The sequence below is a fragment of the Pseudopipra pipra genome, chromosome 4 (assembly GCF_036250125.1).
Source record: "Pseudopipra pipra isolate bDixPip1 chromosome 4, bDixPip1.hap1, whole genome shotgun sequence".
Lineage (NCBI taxonomy): Eukaryota > Metazoa > Chordata > Aves > Passeriformes > Pipridae > Pseudopipra > Pseudopipra pipra.
The window spans coordinates 50,693,516-50,718,615 of NC_087552.1; the positions used below are offsets into that span (position 1 = coordinate 50,693,516).

Below are 25,100 nucleotides of genomic sequence, written 5' to 3' on the forward strand. Positions count from 1 at the left end.
TGATTTAGACTTTTTGGGGGGGAGCAGTGGGATCATGTCCTTGTGTAAAATACTCACTGAGAGAAAGTGCAACAAAGCAGAACTTGAAGAATTTAACTCTTCACCTAGATGACAGGGAGGTAGCCTTAATTACAAATCACATTTTCTCCTCAGGATGTGGTAGAGTCTCATCTAGGCTCACCTTTTGCATAAAGGGTTGGACCAGATGGTCTTTTAACATCCCTTCAAACCTGGACTGTTCTATGGTTCTGTGAAACTACAAAAGCATGGAAGAGTCTGTCTTAAAAGCTTTTGGAGGTGGGCAAGCAGTTGTAAACACGGTATATAGCAGGGTCATTAACTTGCATTTATGATTGCCTTGTGTACACTGTATGTTAAGCACACTGCACTGTAGCTTTCAACTGAGGACTCGCTAACAATAGAAATAAAACTTCAAGTACACAAAGACATGTTCTAACCAAACCTTCATGCCAAGGGAATTCTTTAAGGCTTGAATTGGTCTTTTGGTGGAGCAGTTACATATCCTGTGGTTTAATATATTAAAACTTATGATTTCTCTGGAGCTGAGTATAGCTAGGCTGTACTAATGGCAAACTTATACACTTCAACAAGTTTAAAATACACAGGGTGGTACATTAAAAAAGTTTTGATTTTTTTTCTCCCCCAATGTGATTTCCCAGCATCGTGATGATTTCCTGACAACAGCAACTTTAGAAGTAGTAAAACAGGAAGCAGCTTGATAGTTATGGCAACAGCTAAAACTTTACAAGAAAAAAAACAAGCCAACACAGCATTGTTTGTCTATACACACCTTTCAATTATTTTTATAACCTTTTTGCCATGTGGTTCCTGTTCTTTCATATGTAGACTTGCAATGCAAAAATAAAACATTTTTTAAGTATTAAAAATATGAAAACAGTGAAATACAATGAAAACTATACAGTGAAAATTCAGTCAAGTGAACTTTAATTTCATAATAATCTACAAGTATCTGTATGTTTTAAGTACACAGTCCTTTCAGTTCATCTTCCCAGATATACTTAATTTACACCATTAAAAGTCAAGTATGTTCCCTCTCACAGTGATAAATCACGTACTAGCTCACTATGTTCCTGTCTGCAAAAAGTTGAGAGAATGATCATGTCACTGATCTCTACTTGTCAGTTTCTCTCTTTAGAACACGTATAAAGGCATCTCTTGGTACTTCCACATTGCCAATTTTTCTCATCAACCTCTTGCCTTCTGCCTGCCTCTTTAAAAGCTTCATTCTTCTTGTAATGTCTCCACCGTACTGTGAAAAGGAAAAATATTTTAGTAAGCTTAAACCATAAATGCAGCTACAGTACATTTCAGCAACACTAAATTCAAGGGCTAAAAAAAAGCCAGGAAGGTTGGTTATATTAAGACAAAAGATTATTTTATACTCCAAATAGTTATGCCTAAAGAACACTCATTAAAAACAAGGGAGCAAGATAAGCATGTTCATTTGGAACCTTCACCTGAAGGTTGAATTCTGTTACCTAAATATACACATTCACATAAGCCTGGCTGACACTAGACAATACATCAGATCCATATCCCCTTGGAACAGCAGCAGAATGCCAGCTCAGGTACAGAGGCATCTTGATTAGCACTAGGTGCTTTTATCTAGAAAAATAAACTAAACCCTTGTACAACACTGAACAAACACCATCCCATACATGTGCCTAGCAGAAGAATTCTGTTACAGTTGTGAGAAAGGGACACTTGGTCAATAATTTCCAACATTTGCTTCAGAGAACTAAATATAAGCTGAGTAAGAGGTATCACATTTTTCCTATAGCTTTGTTGAGTCTTGTCAATAGCCAACTATTCAATAGCTTTATTACGAAGCACATTTATACTTTATCATATGAAAAACAATTTAGGAAATGTGAAGTTACACAATGCTTGTGTACATATACATTTACTCTGTCTTCAACTATTAGAACATGGTGAATTCACTCAAGCATGTAACTTTGAAAAAGCCATTACTTTTTCTGATCCCTTCTTACTGCAAGTTGCAGCTAGACGTTGTAAGAGTTGAATTTTAAAATAAAAGCTTAAAAGTATCTGTTAAAATTCCACGGATACTTAGGAGTGCAAGCAGAACAAGTCTTTGCTGGGTTTCTAGGAAAACATGGGCCTATCACCTTAGCAGGTTTACAAATGTCAGAAACATTTAAAAAAAAAAAAAAAGAAGAAAAAAAATACCTACACATTTTGCCACAACGTTTTTCCTGTAAGCTTTCAGCCTGTAAAATAAAATAATATATATACCTTTAACGCATTAGAACATCTATACATGAAGCTAAATACTGAGTTGTCAAAATGCTAATTGTTTTTCTACTAGTTTTGTAAGATGCATCGGCATCATACCATTGTCATGTTTTGTATATAAGAGATGAAGTTTTAAGCAGAAGATGCAATTCACAGTTCTTAATCCTAGAAATACCTCATAGGGTGTATAATGTGTACATAAAAAAATTACAATCTTGCCTTTTTATCTAGGACTTCTGCTGTAGCTCATAGGAAGTGTTACATCCATGTGTGTATAGATATAAACACAAATTCTTACAGCGCCTTGGCTTAAATTCCTACCTATAATCATTTTACCACAATTTAAATCCTATTTAAACAGCAACAGAAAAATGTGACAAGAAACACAGCATCAAGGAAACTGTTTGTTCTAAAGAAGTGCATGCTGCTTAAGAAAAAGTTGTTGTTCAGCTTGCAACATATTTCCTTTGGAACAGCACAAATCAGTTCTTTTTTTGCTGACTCTCCCAGAGATTTAACTATTCCACAACTAGCTGATTTTTTTCAGTAGGAAGAAACTTTTTCCACTGCCAAAGAGGAAATGGACACACAGGTGTTGGACATTATGCTTTATCCACTAAGCGCAATGCTGACCACAAGCAATTTAAAATAAAAAATACATTTTCTTTGTATAATTGTAATTCAAAGTCTTTAATCACAGTCACAGCCCAAATTTGGTTTAGTTTTTTTTTTCTTTTTTTCAAGATGTCTGGTAGCATATACAAGAAAAATACAACTTTGAACTAAAATCAAAGTACTGTAATGTATAAAACATGGTGAGACATTAAAAATCTGTACTTTACATAGCTTAAATTATGGAGGGGAAAAAAGGGAACAGATGGTCTTCACTTACGTTTCTCTTGCAATGATTTTCTTGCCAATAGCAGCCTGGATGGCTATTTCAAACAACTGTCTAGGTATAGCCTCTTTTAAACGTTCACACAGGAGTTTACCAGTGGCATATGCCTTATCACTGAAAAAGGAAGTCAAACCAGCGTTTTCAGAAAGAGTGATGCAACATCAAAAATATGTCCATAGACGAAACTTTGATAAAAGGATTTCAGCATAAGTTTTCCTCTTTATAGCTCAAAAGATAAGGTAATCAGATCATAATTTTGCATCTAATGAGTGATCTCTGTATGTCACCTGTTTCATACTAACAGCTGATAAGACTGCATTAACAGCAGGCCTTAAAATATTTATAATAAACATCCTGATTATCCATCACACTGAAGCCATTTTGAATACTGTTACAGCTTCAAATGAAATTTTAAACTAGGTCAAGGAGAATTTTCATTGATTGTAGGCCCAAAAGGTCAAAATATCTACATATTACAGAAATACTTTAAAAGATCTGGCTTTATATAACAACAAAAATAATCATGTACTCCAGTCATGTGCTAATAAAAATTATCCAACTATATTCAGCATCTGCATGTGCTACAGATTCTGGAAAGAGAAAAATCTAAAGAAGCTACTAACATACTTTCATAAGCCATTGGAAAGAAATGGGTCTCTGTTCCCTCTAAAAATATCCTAATTAGCACACATTTTTTACCAACATACAGCTGAAATCAGTTTTACATATTTTCAGGTAGCAACAATGTGACTCCTTACTACCTGTACAGAGCAAACGATTTAAGCATGAAGTACTTAAGTAATGTTCATTAAGCATTACACTTTTAGGAGATACATATATTTATTTTTATAATTAGAACAAATAATTGCTAGCTTAATACTAGCTTACAGTAATCTCTGTAAATGTAATTCAGCATAATGCTTTATATATAGACAGATGCAATTTTTACAGTGGGAAGACTGAGAATACCTGCAGCAGGAGCAGAATGAATGCTGACTACAAGTTAAAAAAAAGTCATTAGCAATCTAAAGCTAAAAGAAAGACTATCAGTTTTAGTGAGTGAAACAGTTCAGAGGTGCAAGTTACATTGATCAAGAAATACATGTTAAATAACTAACTAACTTTTGCAAGGTGAGCCACTCCACTTTGCATCTTTTCAGAGTAAGAGATGCAGGTAGATTGCTACTTAATGTGTTTTTCATAAATATGCAGTGTTTAACAATCTTATGCAACAGAGTTATATCACTCCAGCCCCATAACCCATCTGAACAAGGCAAGGGTTTCCTTTTCCTTTGTCAACCTTCTGGAGTTACAGAATTCCAAAGATTTCAATATTGCGCTTATGTAAAAAAATATGAAAATATACCAATATTTAGCAACTATAAATTAGTATTTTGAGAATGCAAAAACAAACAACCCACAAAAAATTGATCTCGGGATTACTGGAAAGGGATGCTGAAGTTACAGAAGGGAACCTTGTAAAAAGTGTCAGAAGAGGCTGGAAATGGGAAAGGCATTATCCTCACCCGTAATTCGTGAGACAGTCGTGGAAATTGAATCATTTTATCAAAAAAAATATCTGAGGTAATTGCATCCAGTAAATATTTACGTTTTCCTGGTACTAAGGCTGGAGACAAGATAACAACAAACTTATATAGAACAGGAATTATTGGGAGAATAAAACCAACTTTCTTTCAGTATGGAGTACCATAAATGATTCATCTGGCATCTCCTTGACTGGTCTGCACTTAAAATTTTTCCAGCCCCTTAGAAGACTGGCATTATGAATTTTCCTTCACCTCTGTGCCCTACATTTGCCACAAAAAATATGATATCCAGCACTTAAACTGAGAAAGACAAGTAGAAATTGCTTTTAATTATGGTATGTATTCCCTAATTTTCATATTACAAAATGCCTCTCTTTTTCAGTGGTGATGAAAGTGGTGATGTGGTGAATCCTCGATGCTCATACATATTTGTCTTATATAAGAGTAATACCTACACCTGGAATCACTTGGAATCATACACCTGTTTAGGTCAGGAAAGTCCCTTAAGATCATCAAGTCCTATTAATAGACAATGTTTTCATTGAAGTTAATAGGAAGTCTTATTTCTTTGGCATAAAGAATCTAGTCAACCTACTTGTGTATGATAGTAGACAGTTCTTCAACTGGATTTCCATTTAGAAGAATATCCATTTTGATTAGGTCTGCTGCTTGGTATCCTGCATCTTCATAATCAAAACTAAAAAAAAGACAGTGCAGAAGTTAGTGATGATATTGTAAAATTATATTCTGTGTTCTTTGTTCCATAAATTTTAAATTAGAGACAAAATTCTTAATAAAACATTTGAACTTTTTAGTAAAATTGGAGTACAGTTTTTAATAGTCTCTCAGAACATCTCCCCAGTGCAAAACCAGACTAGAAACATACTGCACATAATGTCCCCTCCAATGCAGCAGAAGATGTCATCCTGACTTCCAGGATATCCTTCCAATCTACTAAGCAAGATAAATCAAGCAGAAATCAACATGCTTAATACAGTTTTTTAAAGGGTTTATTCAAACACTTATTTTCTATCAGCTGGAGGCTCCTTCAAGCTCCAGTTAACAGAACCCTCCAACACAGCTTCTGAACAGTAAATGTCCTGAATAACAAAGGAATCATACACTAATCCTGGACTGCTTTCTTTTCATCCTCTCATTTATATGACCCCTATTATCATTCTGACAACTAAGTTTTCCACTTAATTGCCAAACTCTCCTTTGGTCGGTATGGGACTTGCTGTCTGTGTGGCAGTTTGCAAAAATTCTTAAAATGCAAGAGTTACAGAGATAATGTATGCAAGATATAGATAGACTGACAGATAGATTGATCTTGTGTGTAAGTATAAATGTGGAGGATCACCAATACCAATATAATTTGGTCAAATCTGAAATATCAGAACAGAAAGGGGAAAAATCTTTTGAGATTATTTCAAAGTTCTTCTGTCGTAGTTGGCTTAATAAATCATAGTCATGTGAACATATTTATATAACAGAAGAATGATAAACAAGCTATATTAAGGAGTCAATTAGGAAATAAAAATAAATAAGATAATGCGACATTGTTTGCAATCACACCTGAATCAAAGGAAAATCAGCATAATTCTGCTAATGAGATAGCTTCTGATAAACAGGTTGGGTTTTATGTAGTTGGGGAGCTACATCTGGAGAGAAATTCAAAATCTTCAACCCCTTGTTTCTTCTACCCTGCCACTCCACTTTTGCTTATGCTTCTACTGCAAATATTACAAACCTGGGCAAAACATGTCTTACTTACATTTATAAGGCATATTAAAGAAAATACACACTCAAAGCAAATTCAGTCCTTCAATAAAATTCATTTTTATGTTTAGAAAATGAAGAATGTAATTAGGCATACCAGTTCCTACTGTGTAATATATCTTACTAATATCTTGACATACCAGGTTTGTGAGAGCTATTGCACTTCCTGGGGCACAAGGCCGTGTGCCATGCAACATTTTCCCTTCCATTAAACTCACAAAGGCTCTTCACAAACATCTGAGTGTTGTACTGGCCTCTGAATTCATAGAAGCCACACACAGCAGAAAATTTTGTCTCAAAATACAGATTATTTACTTTTTTCCCATAATAAAGCACATCTGTAAAGTAAGTATTGTTTAAGTATCTCATGGTGTTTTTACTAGCTTTAAATACCCAATTTGGTTATTTTCTCTTTTCCACCAAGAGACAGTTAATACAATAAGTAGTACAGTTTCAGTGATTCCCCTCACAGAAAATGCCCTGTGTCACTTCAGACAAGTAAGCACCACCTAACTCATACAGATGAGCCAGTGCCACTTGAAAAATACACACATGACCAAAGACAATGATTATTAGGTAGTGATGCACTTTTGATGTTTTCCATACTTATTTCCATCCATTTTCACAATGAACCTAATCCACTAAAGGTGAAGAGAGACAGATTTTCCATCGTAAAGGAATATTCTTCACTCATGCCCTTCCGTATCTGTTCCTCAGATCTTTTTTCACCACACCCCCCTTGAGGGAGGAAGGGGGAACAGGGGAGGTAGTTACCTTGCATAGCCAGAAGACAGAGACTTAAGAGCATCATAAAAATCCAACACAATTTCATTCAGAGGAAAGAGGTATTTTAGCATAACCCTGTTTTCATCAATGTACAACATATCCTTCTGGACTGCCCTGTGATCCTAGACAAATAAAAATTGTTTCAGTTCCCCTTGAAAGAAATTTTCTACAAAAAATTATAAAGCAAATTAAAATTAACAGCTATCCAGCTACAAAAGAGATTTCCTGTATGGCAAGCCCCAAAGTAACCTTCTTATTGGTAGTTCACTGAAGTCCCGGGACAAATGGCAGCATTGTAATAAATGACGTGGTTGTAACTTATCTGGACATATGATTCAAGCCTATCCCCTCTAAATGCTGAACTGCTGAAATCCTTAAAAACTTCTGCTTCCTGCTGCCTTTTAAATGTATAATTATTTGTCCATAAAGTCTCACTGAAATTGGATTTTCACACAAACTGGAGTATTACACAGTTGGGCTTGCAGGCTCATCTTTTTTCCTCCCAGGAGGGTGTTCCTAAAGTTACTTTAGGAATTCTTTTTAATAGATTTTATTCTTCACTGTATTGACATACAGTATTGTACTGTTTTGTATTACATATTCTGCAATGTTAAAAGCTAAGAAAAATATTGTGAAAAAATAATATAAAGACAATATGCATGGTAGTTAAAATATTTTCAATTAAAAATATTCCAAATATACTTGGAGAAATGTGTTTGGCCATCACTATTGTAAATTTACTTCAGTGAAGTACTGAAAAAAATACATGAGTGCACAGTAAAGTGTTGACAGAAGTTGTATTTTCTCCCATATACTTCTAAAAAAACAGTACATCTTATTCCCCTGCTGCAGATTCCATTCTTTCAGGAAACAGAACAAGATATGAGTTAGTCTAGTACAGACCAAGCACTGTATTGTCTGAGCTTAATCACTAATTTTCAATATATGCATTCTGTAGTTCAGAATGTTACAAACAATAGGTTAAAAATAATTTTTCTTTCAAAAGTAATTAATAACTACTGTCAAAGATACTGTTTAAGTACTAATATCTATTATCATACTATCTAGTATCTTCACTTTAAGTATGAGGTAAAGAGCTTAAAAATGCAAAAGACAAAACTAAAACTATATACCAACCTGACACAAAGCAATAATTTTCCCAATATATTCATGAGGTGTTACGATAGTACCAAGAATAGTTGGCTCCAAATACTCTGATACTGAAAGTTTATCAGGAAACTGAGCAGGGTTGATAATAGTAATCTCTTCTCTTCCATACTCCTAAAAAGAAACAAGTAAACCAGATAGCATAATTTTACAAGTAGCAAAAGAGACAAATACAGCATTGAAAAAATGCTAAAAAATGTTTCAATTGCTTGAAAACGTTTGTGCATTCTGCAACCCAAGTTTAAAACTAGAACAATTTCAGAAGAGATTTCTACAGAAATCCCTTATCAGCATATCTTTAAATATTATTATACAGAAATATTACAGGATTTACTTTTTACTTGGGAAATGAGAGAAATACAAAAAGCCTTTCTATCCATCTTTCCACATCTCTCTCTCACCTGTAAAGTGAGGATCTTCCTTCTTACTTCATCCTTATCCTCTAAGTTACTAAGACCCTGCCAGCCTACAATAGAATTAGAAGCTCTTCCTAAAAACATTCATGTTTTTTGCCTGATAAAGCCTGAAAGATTATTTTACCTGTTTTTAATACAGACCACTCAGTATGTACTTAGAAGAATACAGCAAGATATGTGTCCTATATTCCCATTTTCAGGGACAAGTGTAAGACATAAAAAGAGTGCTTGAAGTGGATGGAGGAGGAATAGTTAACATCCTTAAAAAAAATAAAAAAAGTTGTAAGTTAAATACTGGCGTTTCTAATATTTCCTATGAAATACAGTGCTAGCTTACATTTAAACACAGACTGTAGGTGTTTATTATAGGAGGCTTCTCATCTGCTATTTATATAAATTTGTAATGAATTTAACATACCTTTATCAACTTTGCTGAGGAAAGAACAGCTTTATATGGAACTGTTGGTGCAGTCAAAATAACAGACATATTATACTCTTGTTCCAAACGTTGATTAAAAACCTCCATGTGTAGAAGACCAAGGAAACCCAATCTGGAAAATAAATAACCTGTTGGTAAAAGTATTTGTATATCTCCTAGAATTTCAGTGGATTTTTTTCACCCTCCAACATATTTACACTGATAGTGTGGCAATATCAAGCATCGCAAACAACCTCCAAAGGACCAAAATAATCCTAAAGTTCAATACTGTGTGTCTTGGAGAAAAAAAAAAATCTATCACAACAAATTTCACTTTGTGCAAACAGAGAATGTAAGAAAATTAAATGCTTTTGATCTTTAGCTATCATTAATTTGAATCAAAGCTCCTAATTTTGAATTCATTTTAATTGTCTTCAATTGACTTAAACCTGCATTCTCAATTTATGAACAGTTCCAAAAATTAAAGCAGTATAAAAGCCTCACCTCCATCCAGCTCCTAAGGCAAGACTACTGTCACGATGAACAGTTACACTGGAATCATTCAATGTCAGCCTTTCCAAAGCACTTTTGAGATTATTATATTCTGTTTGATCTACAGGATACATTCCTGTCAAAATATATTAGATAGAAGCGATGTGATAGAGAGCTTTATCTAGAGTGTACTTAGCTTCCAAATATGCCTCTGACAGTGAACACAGTAATAAAATCAGAAACAGCTTAGTTTGTGTTCCAGTTGTTTTTAAACATGAAAAAAAAATAAAAGGATTCTTTTTCCTCATAAAAATTAATCAAAACATAATAATAAAGTTTTAGATTACCTCAGAATTAACACTTAAAGCATAATGGTAGGATCACTGTACTCATCTAATCCTTCACAGTTGTGGAAGATGCACAATTGAATATAACCACTGTTTTACAGGGCTGCAGTGTAAACATATAGCTTAAGCATGCATGAAAAAGTGGACAGATTTCACTGAGATGTTTCTTCAAAGGTAAGACTGAATGGAAAATAAAATGTGTCATTTGAAAGTTGCAAATGTTTCTATATTTTTTGAAATAAATAAAAACAGCTGTTTGTATAATTACTGCATAAAATAGGTTCTACTTTATCACTTTTCACATCACTGTATCTTCAGAAAATGTAGATTACTCTACACCAAGAAGCAACACATGTGCCCACAAAAACATTATTTAGAAGATTACACTTTTCTACATTCACTGACTGACTGCCTAATCTCAATGAGACAGTTCAAGTGAGTTTTTATGCACTGCTTCACAAGTCTGGAAAATTATATACAGAATTTATTTCCTTCTAAAGCCACCTTCTGTAGCATTTGTATTAGTACAATAATTATGGAAACCTGATTATCAATACGAAGAATTCCCCCCAAATTACTTTTTTTTTATTCTTCTAGGTCTCAATCCTTCTTTTCCAGCTATTAAGAGTTTACTGGAATTAGAAACAATAATCATGGCAAAAAATACACGTTAGTCTTGTACTCATATAAAACCAGTCAGCAACTATTATTAATCCTGTCTGTTAAGTTACAGGGAAAATTACACAAAGCTACATAAATGACACACTTCTCTGCTGAAATTCTAATCCTCACAACTCTTAATACACACGTATTCTTTTAAAAGCTCTAACAGCTCTCTTACTCTTGTAATTGGGAAAGAAAAGTAATTCCACTTTATACTGGTTTACTCCTCACCTGCAAAAACCATTGGCTTCGCTGACTTAAAGCCAGGCAAAGGCTCCACTGGCTGTTTATACAAAAAGAGTGTGTCTCCTATTTGGGCTTCTGTTACTTCTTTCATTCCAGCAATCAGGTAGCCCACCTGTCCTGCATATCTAAATAAAATTGGTGTTATATAGGCATGCTTCTTGGCATTAGTAGTATTTCCAATATTTTCCTACTTGATTTAGCCCAGACAGAAATTCAAATAAGTCATCCCACTAAAAGCCCATATCCATAGTCCAGAAGCCAGATTTCAGTTGTTTCACCCTAAAGTTGTGAACTGCCTCAAGCAGTTCTATTTCTGTTACAGCTGAACAGTACATTTATGGTCCTGGATTTTGAATTCTGTATTATTCCCAGTTTAAAAGATGGAGCTAAACCCCTGAGAAGCTCCTTCTAAGACACAGAAGCCAGAACAGTTCCCAGCTGTCAACACAGCAAGTTTCATATACCAAGAGGAAGAAATAAGACAAACATCTTCCATGAGCACATAATGCTAACTGGAGGGGAACCCATGGTAGATACCAAGTAAAATACCCAGTAAAATACTGGTTTTGGCTAGGATGGAGGTAACTATCTTCAGAGCAGCCCTGTATGATGATGTGTTTGGGATTTGAGACTAAACAGTCTTGATAACATAACAATGTTTTAGCTATTACTGAACACTGCTTGCACAGCATGAAGGCCCTCTATGTTTCTCACTTTGCCCCTCCCCAAGCAAATGGGGTGGGAAAGAGACTAGGAGGTGACAGAGCCAGCAGACCCAAACTGGTCAAAGAGATATTCCATGACATATAACCTCATGCTTCACAATAAAAAAGAAGCAAATGGGTGATTGGGTGCGTAGTTGCTCGCTGGGCTCAACCCACCAGACACAGTAATGTAGTCTCACTGAGAATCCCCCAGTAGCAATTAACACATATTTGGATGCAAACTGGTAAAACTTCTCCACTAATTCTAAGTACCTGGTTTTCTTCCCACTGCTGCCATGAGAAGCCAGTTTCTGGAAGCTGTTGTATTCATGGATTTTAAGTTTTCCACCCTTAACATATGCTGCAGCAATAACTAAGATGAAGCCCCATTCCCTTCCACTCTCAAGCAAGGCAGTTCCTAGAAATAAATTGGACAGCTGAATAAGGATATCAAATGCTAGTCTTAAAAAAAGTAGCTGTCCAGATGTTCCATGTACTACAGATGACAGAATGGCTTCCTCCCCCAGTAGTGCCCAAAAAGCAGTCCCCAAAACCTTCTGCCTCAGTATGCCCAAAATGAAAAAGATTGACACTGAGCATTAAATTACAAATAATAATTATAAAAAAAACACCACCAAAGAACAAAAAAAAAAAACAACCTAAACATCTCCCAGCTTTTATCACTCAACGCAAAAATGAAACAGAAAATGAAGGATTTTGTAGCTTACACCAACTTGTGATTTGTTCCACTGTAAGAAGATTTTACTTACAGCTTATGTGTTGGCTGTTCATTTGGAGTCAGAATTCCGACTTCGCTGACTTCGTATCTTTTCTTCGTGTGTGCAGACACAATTTTATTCCCTTTTGCAATCTCCCCACCAAAGAGAGCAACATTAGCTACAACGCCTCGGTAGTGGTCAAAGGTGGAGTCAAACACTAAGGCTTTCAATGGATCAGCAGTATTACACTGGGGTCTGTCACAAAAAACAAACAAACAAAACAAACAAACAACAATAAAAACAATTTTAAAACCCCCAATATATTATGCATTGTGTTTTCATTCAATACTGAGTGAGCAAGCACACCCACCCCCAAAACTTCCATAGAATCATAGTATACCAGGTTGTAAGGGATCTCAACGATCACCTGGTCCAACCCTTCTTGGCAAAAGCATGGTCTAGACAAGATGGCCCAGCACCCTGTCCAGACGAATCTTGAGAATGTTCAATACTGGGGAATCTTCCTCACTTTTCTGGGGAGATTATTCTAATGGCTGATTGTGAAACATTTTCCTCCTGTGTTCAACTGAAATCTCCTCAGGACTAACTTATACCCATTAACCCTCATCTTTTCCATGTTACTCCTAGTAAAAACGGAGTCTCCATCCTCTTTGTAGCTACCATTTAAATACCAGAATATGGCAATAAGGTCTCCCCTAAGCCTTTTTTTCTCAAGCCTGAACAAGCCCAGTTCTCTCAGCCTTTTCTCACAGGGCTGGCTGCCCAGTCCTTTGATCATCTTTGTGGCCCTTCTGTAGACCCTCTCTTACCACTATTACTTAATAGCAGGAAAAAATGAATGAAAAGCAATATGCTGACTGAAACTGAACTGTAATTTAGCAGCTTTATCATCAAGTTCTCACAAGTCTATTTTAAAGGTCGGGTTCAGGATATGAAACTCTAAACACAACAGATTTAAATTACCTTTATCATTTTAACAATGTAATGTTCAAAAGTGATAACAGTACATACCTGTAAACACTTTATGGAAGCTATAAAAAGTCACAAAAGTATCACCTTTAGTGGCTCATCTCTCACCTTTCACTTCAGGCTGAATTAATTTTCCTATCCCACTTCTTAAGAATAAAGAATTCTTCTCTGCTGATATTCACACATTCATTTTTTTAAAGGCATCTCAAATCTGAAATGTCACTTTTTCTCATTTGAAATTTGAAATTGACTTAACCAGCTCAAGCATTAGATTACTCTCACATTTCTCTATAAAGTATTTTCTTTAAATCAGATGCATATTAAGTATAAGACTACTACCAATACCATACAAATGCAAATCACGGTTTCCTAATAAGCCTTACAATGTTAATTAGATATACAATTAAATAGAGACTTACGGTGGGATCCTCTCAATGACCTTTTGAAGAACTTTTTCAACATTTGTTCCTTTTTTAGCAGAAATCTAAAACAAATCCAACAATTTTGTAAGACACAACTTACACTCATTCAATATCTATTAAATAGTGTCACGTTTACTTAGACAGTTTTAGTGGCCATAGATAATACTACCCATAAAAGCAGTCAGAAGGACACTTTAGAATGCTATTACTATGAAACATTTCTTTTCTCATAGATTATACTCTTAAATGTTTTCTCTTGTGAATAGCAATTATTGTTATGATAGAAATGAAAACAATTTATAGACTGACAATGAGAAAGTTTTAAATCTCTGATGCTATTCATCAAAACATACTAGAATTTTTAACTGAAAAGTTTTCTCCACTCTTTTACAGGAGAAAAACTTTAAATAAATTCATCTGTCAGAAAAAGACATGCAGACAGATGGCACCCTTTCAATTTACTACATGTACATGTTCTTTCACTAGCTACAAAGCAGATACTGTTATACCATCAGCCATGTTATAAAACTTGAGAGATTTTACCCTTATGCATTCATCTGTAGGGATATCAAACAGCTTCTCAATTTGTTTTTCAACTCTTTCAGGGTCTGCATTCTTCAAGTCAATCTGAAAAAACCAAACTGCTAAATATATAAGCAATCACTCTTTCACATGATCCAGCACCTTTTTCCAGAAGTACAACAAGAAACTTTTATGTATTTATGAGTAAATACTGTCTGTCTTCAAGAAATGACCAAGATTAATTTTAGAAAGTCTGTCTTCCTTGACTTCAGGAAGGATCCTCCCTGTAACTAGTCTATTTTTGGCCTGTTTCATAAGGCAAAACATGCTGTCCAAGATTTGGTAAAAATCTTTAGTTTACAAAGTAATTTGAAATCATTAAATGCTATCTACATTGTTTACAGGGCCAAACATTAAGTACAAGATACATCTACAAAAAGCAATTAACATAAGGTGAGCATAACTAATCTTGTGATTCCAATAATAAAGGCCTCAAAACTGTATAAAACATAACTCTTGGATTTCATTTAAAACTACAACTCACTTTTTAAATATGGAGCTGCTGCTCATTTAGCCTCCTTAGTATCAATGGACTTCTAACTCCATCAATTCCAACAGTAAACCTGACACTGCCAAGTCCACCACTAAGCCATGTATTTAAGTGCTACGTTTTTTAAATACCTACATGTATTTTATGAAATTAAAACTTGGCATCCAAGCAATTACTGTAAAATGTTAAGCAGACAACAAATACAGAAAATTCTTATTACAGTGTAATAGTATTATATATATTATAAATATTATAACAATTTTTTTCATTATATACTTAATTGTATACTTTCATTATATATTTCAGGATACATTTCTTATCAGTCTTCTAGACACTCAAACAACCCAACTAGTTAAGAGGAAAGTCTAAAACCTTTATTACCTTATTTATGACAGGAATTATTGAAAGCTGTGCTTCAAAAGCAAGATAGAAGTTTGCCACCGTCTGAGCCTGAATACCCTAGAAAATAAGCATTATAAAATTATAAAAATTATAAATTATAAAACTCGGAAACTTCCCGAGTTTTGGTGAGTGTTTGCGTTTGGCCTACTATACAATTTAGGATTACTTCACTATTCTATCCACTTTTTTATTTCTGAGATGGAAAATAAGTAAAAGGTGATTGATTATACACAATTGCTGAGAAAAAAAAACAACTTTCTTAATTATAATTTTTCATAATCTGAATAGAAGTAGACAAACTAATAATACTGTATGTGTGACCACTTTCACAGAATTATTATAGATAACATAACATACATTATGCACATATTTTTGTGTATGTTATGATCTTGGCTCTTCAGAAATAAATAACAGGTATCTCAAAGAACACATTTTTTTGTTCTCAACAAACTATTTACAAATGGACTCTGACAAAGAAAAAGGGATGTTTATCATTGTGATAAGACTCTAATTACTCCACGCATCAGGAACATATCTTCAACTTACCCTACAGTTACTTTCATAAAAGAAAACAAATGATAGAGTTTATACCTCATATTTCTTTCATAAGGCTAGCAAAACAGCTCTGATTAGAAGAAAAGGATCCCTTCCAGATCCAAGTACCAGACCAGGGAAAACAAAAAGACAGAAATGCTAATGAATGAGAATATAAAGCAATATTATCACAACTGGATCAGAGAGGGCAGAAGTGGGGATGGGGGGAAGAGAAGGAGTTAAAAAATATCTACTTGTTGTCTTTCCTTTGTTCAGAACAGATCAAATGGAAGATTACTTATATAGGGATATTCATTATGGATATATGGGCCTTTTTAGGCAATATAAAGAAGCAATAAAGAATGCTTATCAAAAAAATGTAATTAGTAAGTTGAGTTTGTAACCATTCTGCCTGAAAGACAAATACAGAACACCAAATAATCACATAATATTTAAATGTGACATTAAAAAAATTAAATATAAAAACATCAACATATGTAGGGAACATATTTATTACTGAAGCTTCCCTAAAGAGTCCACTTGCCCATCAAGCTAATAAGGAGCAAGTGTTCATAATCATTGATAGGCAGGTAGTTAGTTGGGCTTGGTTTTTTCCATAAAACGTGGGAAACACTAGCATTCATTTGACCCTTGTACAATACAATCATAAATACACCACAGAGAAAATTCTCACAAACTATTTCATTGATAATGTGCCCATATTTAAAATCACAATTCCATAATCCTCATATTCTAGTCTGTTAACTGAAGGTACTCAAATGGGTGTTGGTACAATAGCTAGAAGCTCTCCAGACTGCCATTTGCTGAGTTCATACTCTCCAAAAAACAGGATCTGTATTCTTCACTAATCCTGTGCTGTTACTGCTATGTCATGGATCTGTGGTATGTCTCTAGATTTTTTCTAAACTTCCACTGCTCTTCTTCTGCAACATAATACTTCTATGGAGATAAATGAGGGGCAAAAAAAGTGGTGAAAAAATTAAAAAAAAAAAAAAAAAAAAAAAAACAGGACCAATCTTCTCTCTAGCTTATTTAAGGAAATATGGAAATTCTAAATAAGAAACAAGAATTAAGAACTCTACCTCATTTGCATCCACTACCAGTATGACACCCTGACAGGCAGACAGTGACCGTGATACTTCATAGCTGAAATCTACGTGGCCCTGTGGAGGAAACAAATGTTTACAATTTCAGGTATTTCTAGAGTCTTTTGCAAAGCCTTCTGTACTGTGTTTTCATTTGTATATGTTTTCATATATATGTTCACATTTTGGAAAAAAAAAAAAGAGGAACTGGATAAATACAAAAAGCCAGAAATCTCCTGCTTTTAAATATAAAGACATTTAGCTTTGTGTGATTTCAACACTCTTTATATTTAACTTACTGGCGTGTCAATAAGATTTAAGAGGTAGTTTATGCCTTCATGATTGTAGAAGAGAGATGCAGATTGTGCTTTAACTGTAATTCCTCTTTCACGTTCCACCTGCAGTTTATCTAGCACTTGTTTATTACGGTCAGTTTTGGAAATTGTTCCTACAAAAATGAAAGGAAAAAAAAAAGCTTTATTACCTTATTTACTACATTAGCTCTCAAAATAAATGCCACTAACCAAGAAAACTCAAGACTTGCAGCTGCAAATGAAGCTTTTCCATGTGATTAAGCTAAACTAAGATTTTTAATCAAAAATAAAACTATGCTTCACTCCTTACATTTGATAAACAAATTTTATGTATTAAATTATATAAAATACTGTGCTGAATAAGCAGGATACACAAGATCATCCAAGTCTAAATCAGAGATTAGGAAGCAAAAATTCCATTCAGTGCTAAATAATTTTTATATTTAAGTAAACTTGAGCTCCCATCACTGAAGAGCAGCTCCATGGCCCACAGCTCCAACCAGCACCAATCTCAAGTGCAAGAACAGCTTTATCACAGAGACTGACAGACCTGAATTCAAAATTCCATTCTATCACAGGCATCAGGTAAAAATAGGAGGTAATAACAAAAAAATAACTTTGATCAAAAGCTTCTCTCCCAGGTTTTGTTCACCCCTTAAATGAGAAAAGCAAGACTCTTCCAGAGTATTTCTGAGCAGCTAATTTAAGCTCTGCTCTGAAATTAGTATCCTCTTCAGAGACAGAGCAATTGCTTTACAGCCTGCTTTAGAGAACCCTCTAAGGCAACCTCTGTCTACCTCTTCCAAGGAAAGTCTAGTTTCAGAGTCACTTGTGAAGATCCCTTAGCACTTCTTTCCTCACTTTTCTTTTAAAGGGGGCATTTTCCTTATCCTCAACAATAACATAGAAATAAAACCACTGAAGTCCAAGAAGCACTCTGGTGAAGTCAAAATAAATGACTCTGAAGGTTAATGTAACACAAATTCACCGACACTCAGAGTGAACAAAAAAAGCAAGTCTGTGTATGAGCTGAGAATCCCCGGAATTTACATTCAGTTACTGGCAGCTACTGTACACACTGATCTAAATCAACATAGGGCTGCATCACCATATGGTCTAGTAAACACGGCGGTAGTGGATCAAGTGTTGGACTTGATGATCTTGGAGGTCCTTTCCAACCCAGCTGATTCTATGATTTCCAAAACTTACAATTCAGCATCATATCAGCTGCGGTATCAGTGAACTCCAGCAGCATGGAAGGCAGTTAAGAATGGTTTGCTCACAACAGGACACATCATTACTTTCATCTAAGTATAAGCAGCTGAAGTCCCTCACTTTCAATGACATGTTTGAAAACTACTGTCCAGAACCTTTAGGCTGTGACAGTCCACCCCTACCACTGGCAGTAAACATCACAAACTTGCTCTGTACTGATCTAATGGATGACAGGAGTAAAATCCTGAACAAGGAAGTACACTCCTTTTCAGTCTCTTTCCAAAATACGTACTTCCTCGAGTGAATTACACACTTCCTTACCCCTGCATGTAGGCAGATCTCAATCACAAAGTCCATCATATGTGTAACACTACACAACTGAGAGCCTAAAAGCATAAGTAACCTGGCATTAGAAGAAAGATATTAGAAATTTTAGTAACGACCAAAGATATAAAAACTTAGACATCACCTTCCATATCAAGAAAAGGTAGTATAAAATAAGAACACCTACCTGTAATTTCCAACAATCTGTCTGCTAGTGTACTTTTGCCATGATCTACGTGAGCTATAATACTGAAGTTTCTAATGCTTTCAACCGGATATATTGACATATCTAATTTTTCCTGAAAAACAGAAATTTCTTTTCATAAATCATGATTACAGTCTCTATGTACAATATGACCTGGCCTTTAAAAAATTTCTTTTCTCTAGAGTAGGCACAGGTTGAACAGAGATACAAAAACTTGTCACCATTGTTTAAAATGCTTCAGTCATATAAATGAATTTATCACTTTGAATAATCAGAAAGTGTGCGAAAGAACATGTGTACATGTTCTCATGTACATAGGGATCTGATTCCCTCACGCTAGTTAGTCCCCAGGCGCAGTCTTTTTCTACAGCTGGTGGATTTCATGGGTGGGTGGTCACGACTCTGTGGTCGTGATCTCCCCTTACCAGAATTATCTTTCACCCAGCACACTTGCTGAGTTGGCTTTATTAGCTTCTTCCTTATCTTGGGAGTTCTGCCGAATGTCCATGTGGCCCGCAAACTCGCCCCTAGGTCTGAGACCATTGAAGCATGTCAAGCCCTAAACCTCAACAAGACAATTCTAACAAGCAGTTTATCTTTCCAACACCTGGACATCAACACGGCGTGCCTGGAAAGGCCGCCTGCCACACGCAGGCCCTCCGCAGGACAACTTCGGGCAGGCGAAACCGCGTCCCCGACCCATCTCTCCCTCCTCCCCTCCGTCCCTGCGGACGCACCTTGCCGCGGGAGCTGTACCGCCGCCGGCCCGCCGCGGGCAGCCAGGCCGCAAGGCAGAGCGGGGCGGCGGCGGGGCAGGGGCTCCGCAACCGCGCCCACCACGCCGCTGTCCTGCCGGCGAGGGCCATCGCGCTCGGGGCCGGGCTCGCTCCCTCACAGCCCCACGGCGGGACCGCGCCGCGGCACAGGCGAGGCGGCGGGAACAGAGGCGGCGGGAACAGAGGCGGGGGGAACAGAGGCGGCGGGAACAGGGGCGGTGGGAACAGAGGCGGCGGCAGCGCTGACGCGCCGGAAGCGCCCCCAGCGGGAGCGGAAGCGGAAGCGGTCGGAGCTCCAACAGCTCCCCACGCACGTCCGGGGAAGGGCGGGAGTTCTTCAATGGCGTTGCAGAGGGATTCGTTTGATTGCGCGTCTGCCACTTTGGCAGCATGTGGCTGTTCCACAACAATTGCAGGGGTAGCTAAATTGCACATTCACACTGACAGCACACGTTGTTCACGATGTGTAACAAAATGTCCCCACAAAATTGCATAGTCACAAAAATACTCAAAAAACCATAATTCGAACCAAATAGCATGACTAAAGGTTGTATTTGTACTGTATCTACTCCTTAGAGAATCAAGACTTGTATTTGCACTACATGCCCACTAACCTGGCTGAATAAAGCCAGGATCCAAGGAGCTGTGTTGGAGTAGTTACTCAATGAGCTCATGTGCTGCATCTTCATGCCAGAACTTGCTCTTGTCCTGTTGGCATGGATTGAACATTTACACAGTGAGTGCTGGTCTATCCAGAGAAAGAGCAGTTCCTAATGCAAAGCTATTTGCAGGTGCATGTATTTTAGAGTTCTGAAATAAATGAAGAAAAGCCGGAATGGAACTGCATTTCCAGAATGACTCCTAGTTATATGAACAAAATTATTACATGTACTGTTAACTTGAAGTTCAGATTGATGGTCCATTCTAAGCCAGGATAGAGCACAAAAATTGTGTTCATCTGTCTTTAGCTTCACTTTTCAGCTTGGATAATATATGAAGCGAATATTAAGATTTTTGATCAATTTGCTCTGAGTTCTATAGAGCTGTAGAACATACTACTATTATGCAAAGATGTACAGTTCAGCAGAATAATAAATATTAAAGTATATATGGGACAGCAAGCCAGTAGAAGAAAGATGAATTTTCAAGTGATCCATTTATATGTCAAAATGTGATGGATGGATGTACACCTTTCCTGAACTTCAAAAGCCATTAGTTTTAATGAAGATAAAGTAAATGTACCTGTCTCTAGCTATATTGACTAACACTGAAGCCAGCCATATAAATGGTAAATTCAAATATTAACAGATTAATGACTAACGAGGCAAAACCAAAATATAAGCATGAATTTCTTGTCTGATTCTCAAGTGTCTTATTACAGCTACACACAAATGCAGTGTTAAATGTCCTACCAATAATTATTTAAGTTGAAGAAAAAATGTGATTGTCATAATTGCAAATCAATCAGTGTTACATGTTATTTCCTGGATTGTGTTCAATAGAAACAAATATATTCCCTAACTGACACAGTATGATAACCTGAGTTTTAACAGTTGTATGTTTTCCCCTAAAGCGGTCAGGTATCAGAGTCATCTACTAAATTTCCATAAGTGTGACAATCACACAGGATGAAATAGCGTACTGTAATGCTGTAATGCATTGAATAATACAAAAGGTAAAGAAGCATTCTTTGATAGTAAAATACGAGCTGATAAAATGCAACTAAGATTTCTTAGTGCTATATATATACATGTGTATATATATATGTGCATGCAGAAGGCCAAGCAGATCTGTAATCAGTGGTATCTATGAAACACAGCGAAGAATGCACCACTTACTACTCACTCAGCAGTCCACCTCCTTTGGAAGCAATCTTTGGTAGTACCATGAGACTATGGAAATGTAGAAATAAAAACAGAACAATATTCCCTGGCAGTAGTGAAGGGGGTAAAAAAACAACAACAAAAAGAGAAAGAGTACTTTATTTCAATGGTGAGGATTTCTGTAGCAGAAGCTGGCTAAATGAAATCACAGATTTCTATTCTCCACAAGTAGTTACAGTGCAAATGAAATAGCCGTGACAAAAGCCTTTCTTGTCACTTCCTTGCCAGCAGGTGCTAAAAGGGAATTACTTCTTTAAAGATAACGTTGGCAGAAATTTCTTCTGTCTGTAAAATCTGTTCTCCTAAGCCAAATTCAAAGACTTTATATTGCACACTAATTAACTGAATTGAAAGGGCAAAGTTTACCCGAAAAAAACCACTAGACCAACACAAAAGAACTGAACAAAACAAAACAAACAAGCAACCAAAACCAACAAACAAACACAAACAAAAACCCAAGGCTAATGAATTTCAGCCTTGGAAGTCCTAAACTAAACAATTACCAGACAGGTCACTAACACTTTTCTTCTAAATACATGTCTGTGTGTCAGAGTGAGGTGCCTGGACAGACACTTGAATTAACTAACCTGGTAAGACAGTTTTTTAACCAGATTAGTCACCCAGTTTTTCTTAGGGTATTTATTTCAGTTTGACAGGCCCTTGTTGTTTTGGGAGGACAAAAACTAGCAAATCCTTTTCCTTCCTCTCTTCTTTTCTTTTGTCATCAAAAAATGTCGTGTGCAATGTCCACACTTGTCATTGTATCTGCTCTAGACCTTTGTTAACAAAAGTTATGATGGACAAAGGGACAGCAGTGACTGAAGTTAATATTTTGCCTCTTGAGGCAAATTTCCATTTTGGAATCTTTCCTTGACACTGATGTAAGACCACAGGTCTCGAGCTACAAACTCATTGAAGGTGTTTTACTTTAAAAATATACAAGGCTCCAAAAATTCCCCCACCAAATTTTTTAAAAGGGCCTTCAGTTCTTTTAATACCTCAAGAGAGCGTAAAGGAGAAGACACTGCACACGTTTCCCAGTTCAAAAATAACACACTTTTACTGGCAAACTAGAAAATAAGGAGCTTGGCACGTGCTAACCCATACAACTTAGCAAAATCCAAACTATCTGGCTGCAAGTTACCCAAAATTTTAAGAAATTAGATTAGAAGGAGAAGAAGTAAAGATAAAAAGTGAGAATTCTAGCTACCACCCAGAGTCCTGTGAAAATCCAGTTTCCAAATGTCCAGTTGGCAGGGTCCAAACACATGGAGACCACATGTTGCTGCTTTTATTTGCTTTGACCCCCCTGTGGCCACATCCCCCTGATCCCAGGCTCGTCTGGGGCTGAGTAAGGGACTCCGTTGTGGTGTGGGGTAGTGCTCCCAGTGTCCAGTCACTGACAACTGCTCCAGAGTGGCCCAAGGAAGCTCTAAGGGGCTGGAGTATGGAGTTGTGAAATTTGACCTGTCCCTTCCCCCACATATACATTTGAGTTGGTCCGAGCCAAGAATTAATATAATAATCCAGTGTCCCTGAAAGGAAATAGCTGATATTACTGAAGTCTTTTTAATAAAAAGAAAAAATGTATTTTTCCTTTTTTCTATAGATAATGCCAAACTGCATGTTTCTAGGCCATAGCCTACAGGGGAAACAAAGTATGTAGTGAAATACATAACTTACAGCATAATTACTATTTTTCTTTATAACGGAAACCTTTTTCAGTTAAGACATTCATCTTTTATATTTTACTTACCAGAAAGACAATATTGTAGAACTATATTCTGTTTACTTCCTTGTGCTCATAATTCCAACATATTTTAATAAGCAGTGATTAAAAATGTTTCTTCCCCTTCCTATCCCCTATATTATGTTCTTAATATACAGAGTGAGGTGCTTTGCATGAATTTACCAGTCTAATGGAAAGTTGCCTATTTTAACATTTTTTTGAGAAGGCTTAATGAATATTAGATGGGTTCCTATTAGCTTGATTTGTGTTTACAAAATAGTTTGAACATATTTAATAAGTTCATCTGCGGTGTCTCTACAAGATGGGAGATGAACAGTTTGAGATCAGGTCTGCCAAGAAGGACTTGGGGGTGCTGGCAGATGAGAGGCTGGACATGATCTGCCAACGTGCACTTGCAGCCCAGGAAGCCAGTCATGTCCTGGGCTGCATCAAAAGCAGCGTGGCCAGCAGGGCAAAGGAGGTGATTCTGCCCCTCTAACTCCACTCTGGTGAGAGTCCACCTGCAGTGCTGCATTCAGCTCTGGGGTCCCCAGCACAGGAAGGATATAGACCTGTTGGAGCAGGTCCAGAGAAAGGCCACAAAGATGATCGCAAGGTTGGAATGCTTCTCTGATGAGGAAAGGCTGGGAAAGCTGGGGCTGTTCAGCCTGGAGAAGAGAAGGCTCCGGGGAGACCTCATTGCAGCCTTTCAGTATTTGAAGGGGATCTATAACAAAGATAGGGACTTTTAGCAGGGTAATGGTATTAAACTGAAGGAGGGTCAATTTAGATTAGACATAAAGAAGTTTTTTACAATGAGGATGGCGAAACACTGCAACAGGTTGCCCAGAGAGGTGGTAGATGCCCCATCTTTGGGAACATTCAAGATCAATTTGGACAGGACTCTGAGCAACTCAAACTAGTTGAACATGCCCCTGCTTATTGCAGGAGGTTTGGAGAAGATGACTTTAAAAGTATCCTTGCAACTCAAACTATTCTACGATTCCATTATTTTGATAAACTGGGTCTTGAGAAAGATGCTTTTTATATCTAAAGAAATTGCTTCTTCATAGAAATGCAGCTTTTAAAAATGTATCTTCACCCTTGTATTATCCAGTTAGCTTTATAGGGTGTCTCAGTTTAATGAGACAGAAGTGTTTGCTAAGGAGGGCGAGTTATGAGGAAGACCAAGCTTCCCCCTCTAAGGAATTGTGAATCCGAAATTAAGAGGCTCCAGTTGAGGAAATGTGAAGAAATAAGGAAAAAAAAAAAACAACAGCCCTTTATAAAGGATATATGTATATAGATAGCACAACAAAAGAACAAAAACCAAGCAACAATCCTGCACCCAAATTCCCCCCCAAAGCCAGTTCTTTTCGCCTTTCGGCGCAGTTCTAACCAGGACCGGCAGGGGGCGCTGCTGGGTCTGCAGTTGCCCTGCGGTGGCCGGCAGGGGGCGCTGCAGACGAGCGGACGTGGCGGACGGCGGTTCGAGCCCCGCGGGGCCGGGATGCCGGTCTGTCGGGCCGGGATGCCGGTCTGTCGGGCCGGGATGCCGGTCTGTCGGGCCGGGATGCCGGTCTGTCCAGCCGGTCTGTCCAGTCAGGAGCGGGGCAACCCAGGAAGAAAGGGAAGAAGGTCACAAGAT

At 36.7% G+C, this 25,100-nt stretch overlaps 1 protein-coding gene across 2 annotated transcripts; it reads right to left on the reverse strand.

Annotated features, from left to right (window-relative positions):
- Positions 1-949: 949 nt before the first annotated feature.
- GUF1 (GTP binding elongation factor GUF1) lies at positions 950-20,037 on the reverse strand. 2 transcript variants are annotated; one of them, XM_064652915.1, is made up of 17 exons: positions 19,802-20,037; positions 19,047-19,158; positions 17,306-17,454; positions 17,004-17,084; positions 15,346-15,423; positions 14,436-14,519; positions 13,890-13,954; positions 12,532-12,735; positions 11,043-11,182; positions 9,814-9,937; positions 9,310-9,442; positions 8,446-8,589; positions 7,297-7,430; positions 5,339-5,440; positions 3,191-3,310; positions 2,237-2,273; positions 950-1,291 (listed from the first exon to the last, which is right to left on the reverse strand). In XM_064652915.1, the coding sequence occupies exons 1-17, from the start codon at positions 19,928-19,930 to the stop codon at positions 1,154-1,156; spliced, it is 1,974 nt and encodes a 657-aa protein (XP_064508985.1). In that variant the 5' UTR covers positions 19,931-20,037; the 3' UTR covers positions 950-1,153. The 2 variants fall into 2 exon arrangements, with proteins under 2 accessions (XP_064508985.1, XP_064508986.1); XM_064652916.1 differs by lacking the exons at positions 12,532-12,735; positions 13,890-13,954; positions 14,436-14,519; ... (3 more) ...; positions 19,047-19,158; positions 19,802-20,037 and adding an exon at positions 12,035-12,160.
- Positions 20,038-25,100: the final 5,063 nt, after the last annotated feature.

Coding starts and splice junctions, on each gene's coding strand:
- GUF1 (XM_064652915.1), bottom strand. CDS start 19,930: ATGGCCCTCGCCGGCAGGACAGCGGCGTGGTGGGCGCGGTTGCGGAGC. Junction 19,159..19,801: donor GGTACAGCTCCCGCGGCAAG/GTGCGTCCGCAG, acceptor TCTGTTTTTCAG/GAAAAATTAGATATGTCAAT. Junction 17,085..17,305: donor TAAATCTTATTGACACGCCA/GTAAGTTAAATA, acceptor TTTCCTCCACAG/GGCCACGTAGATTTCAGCTA.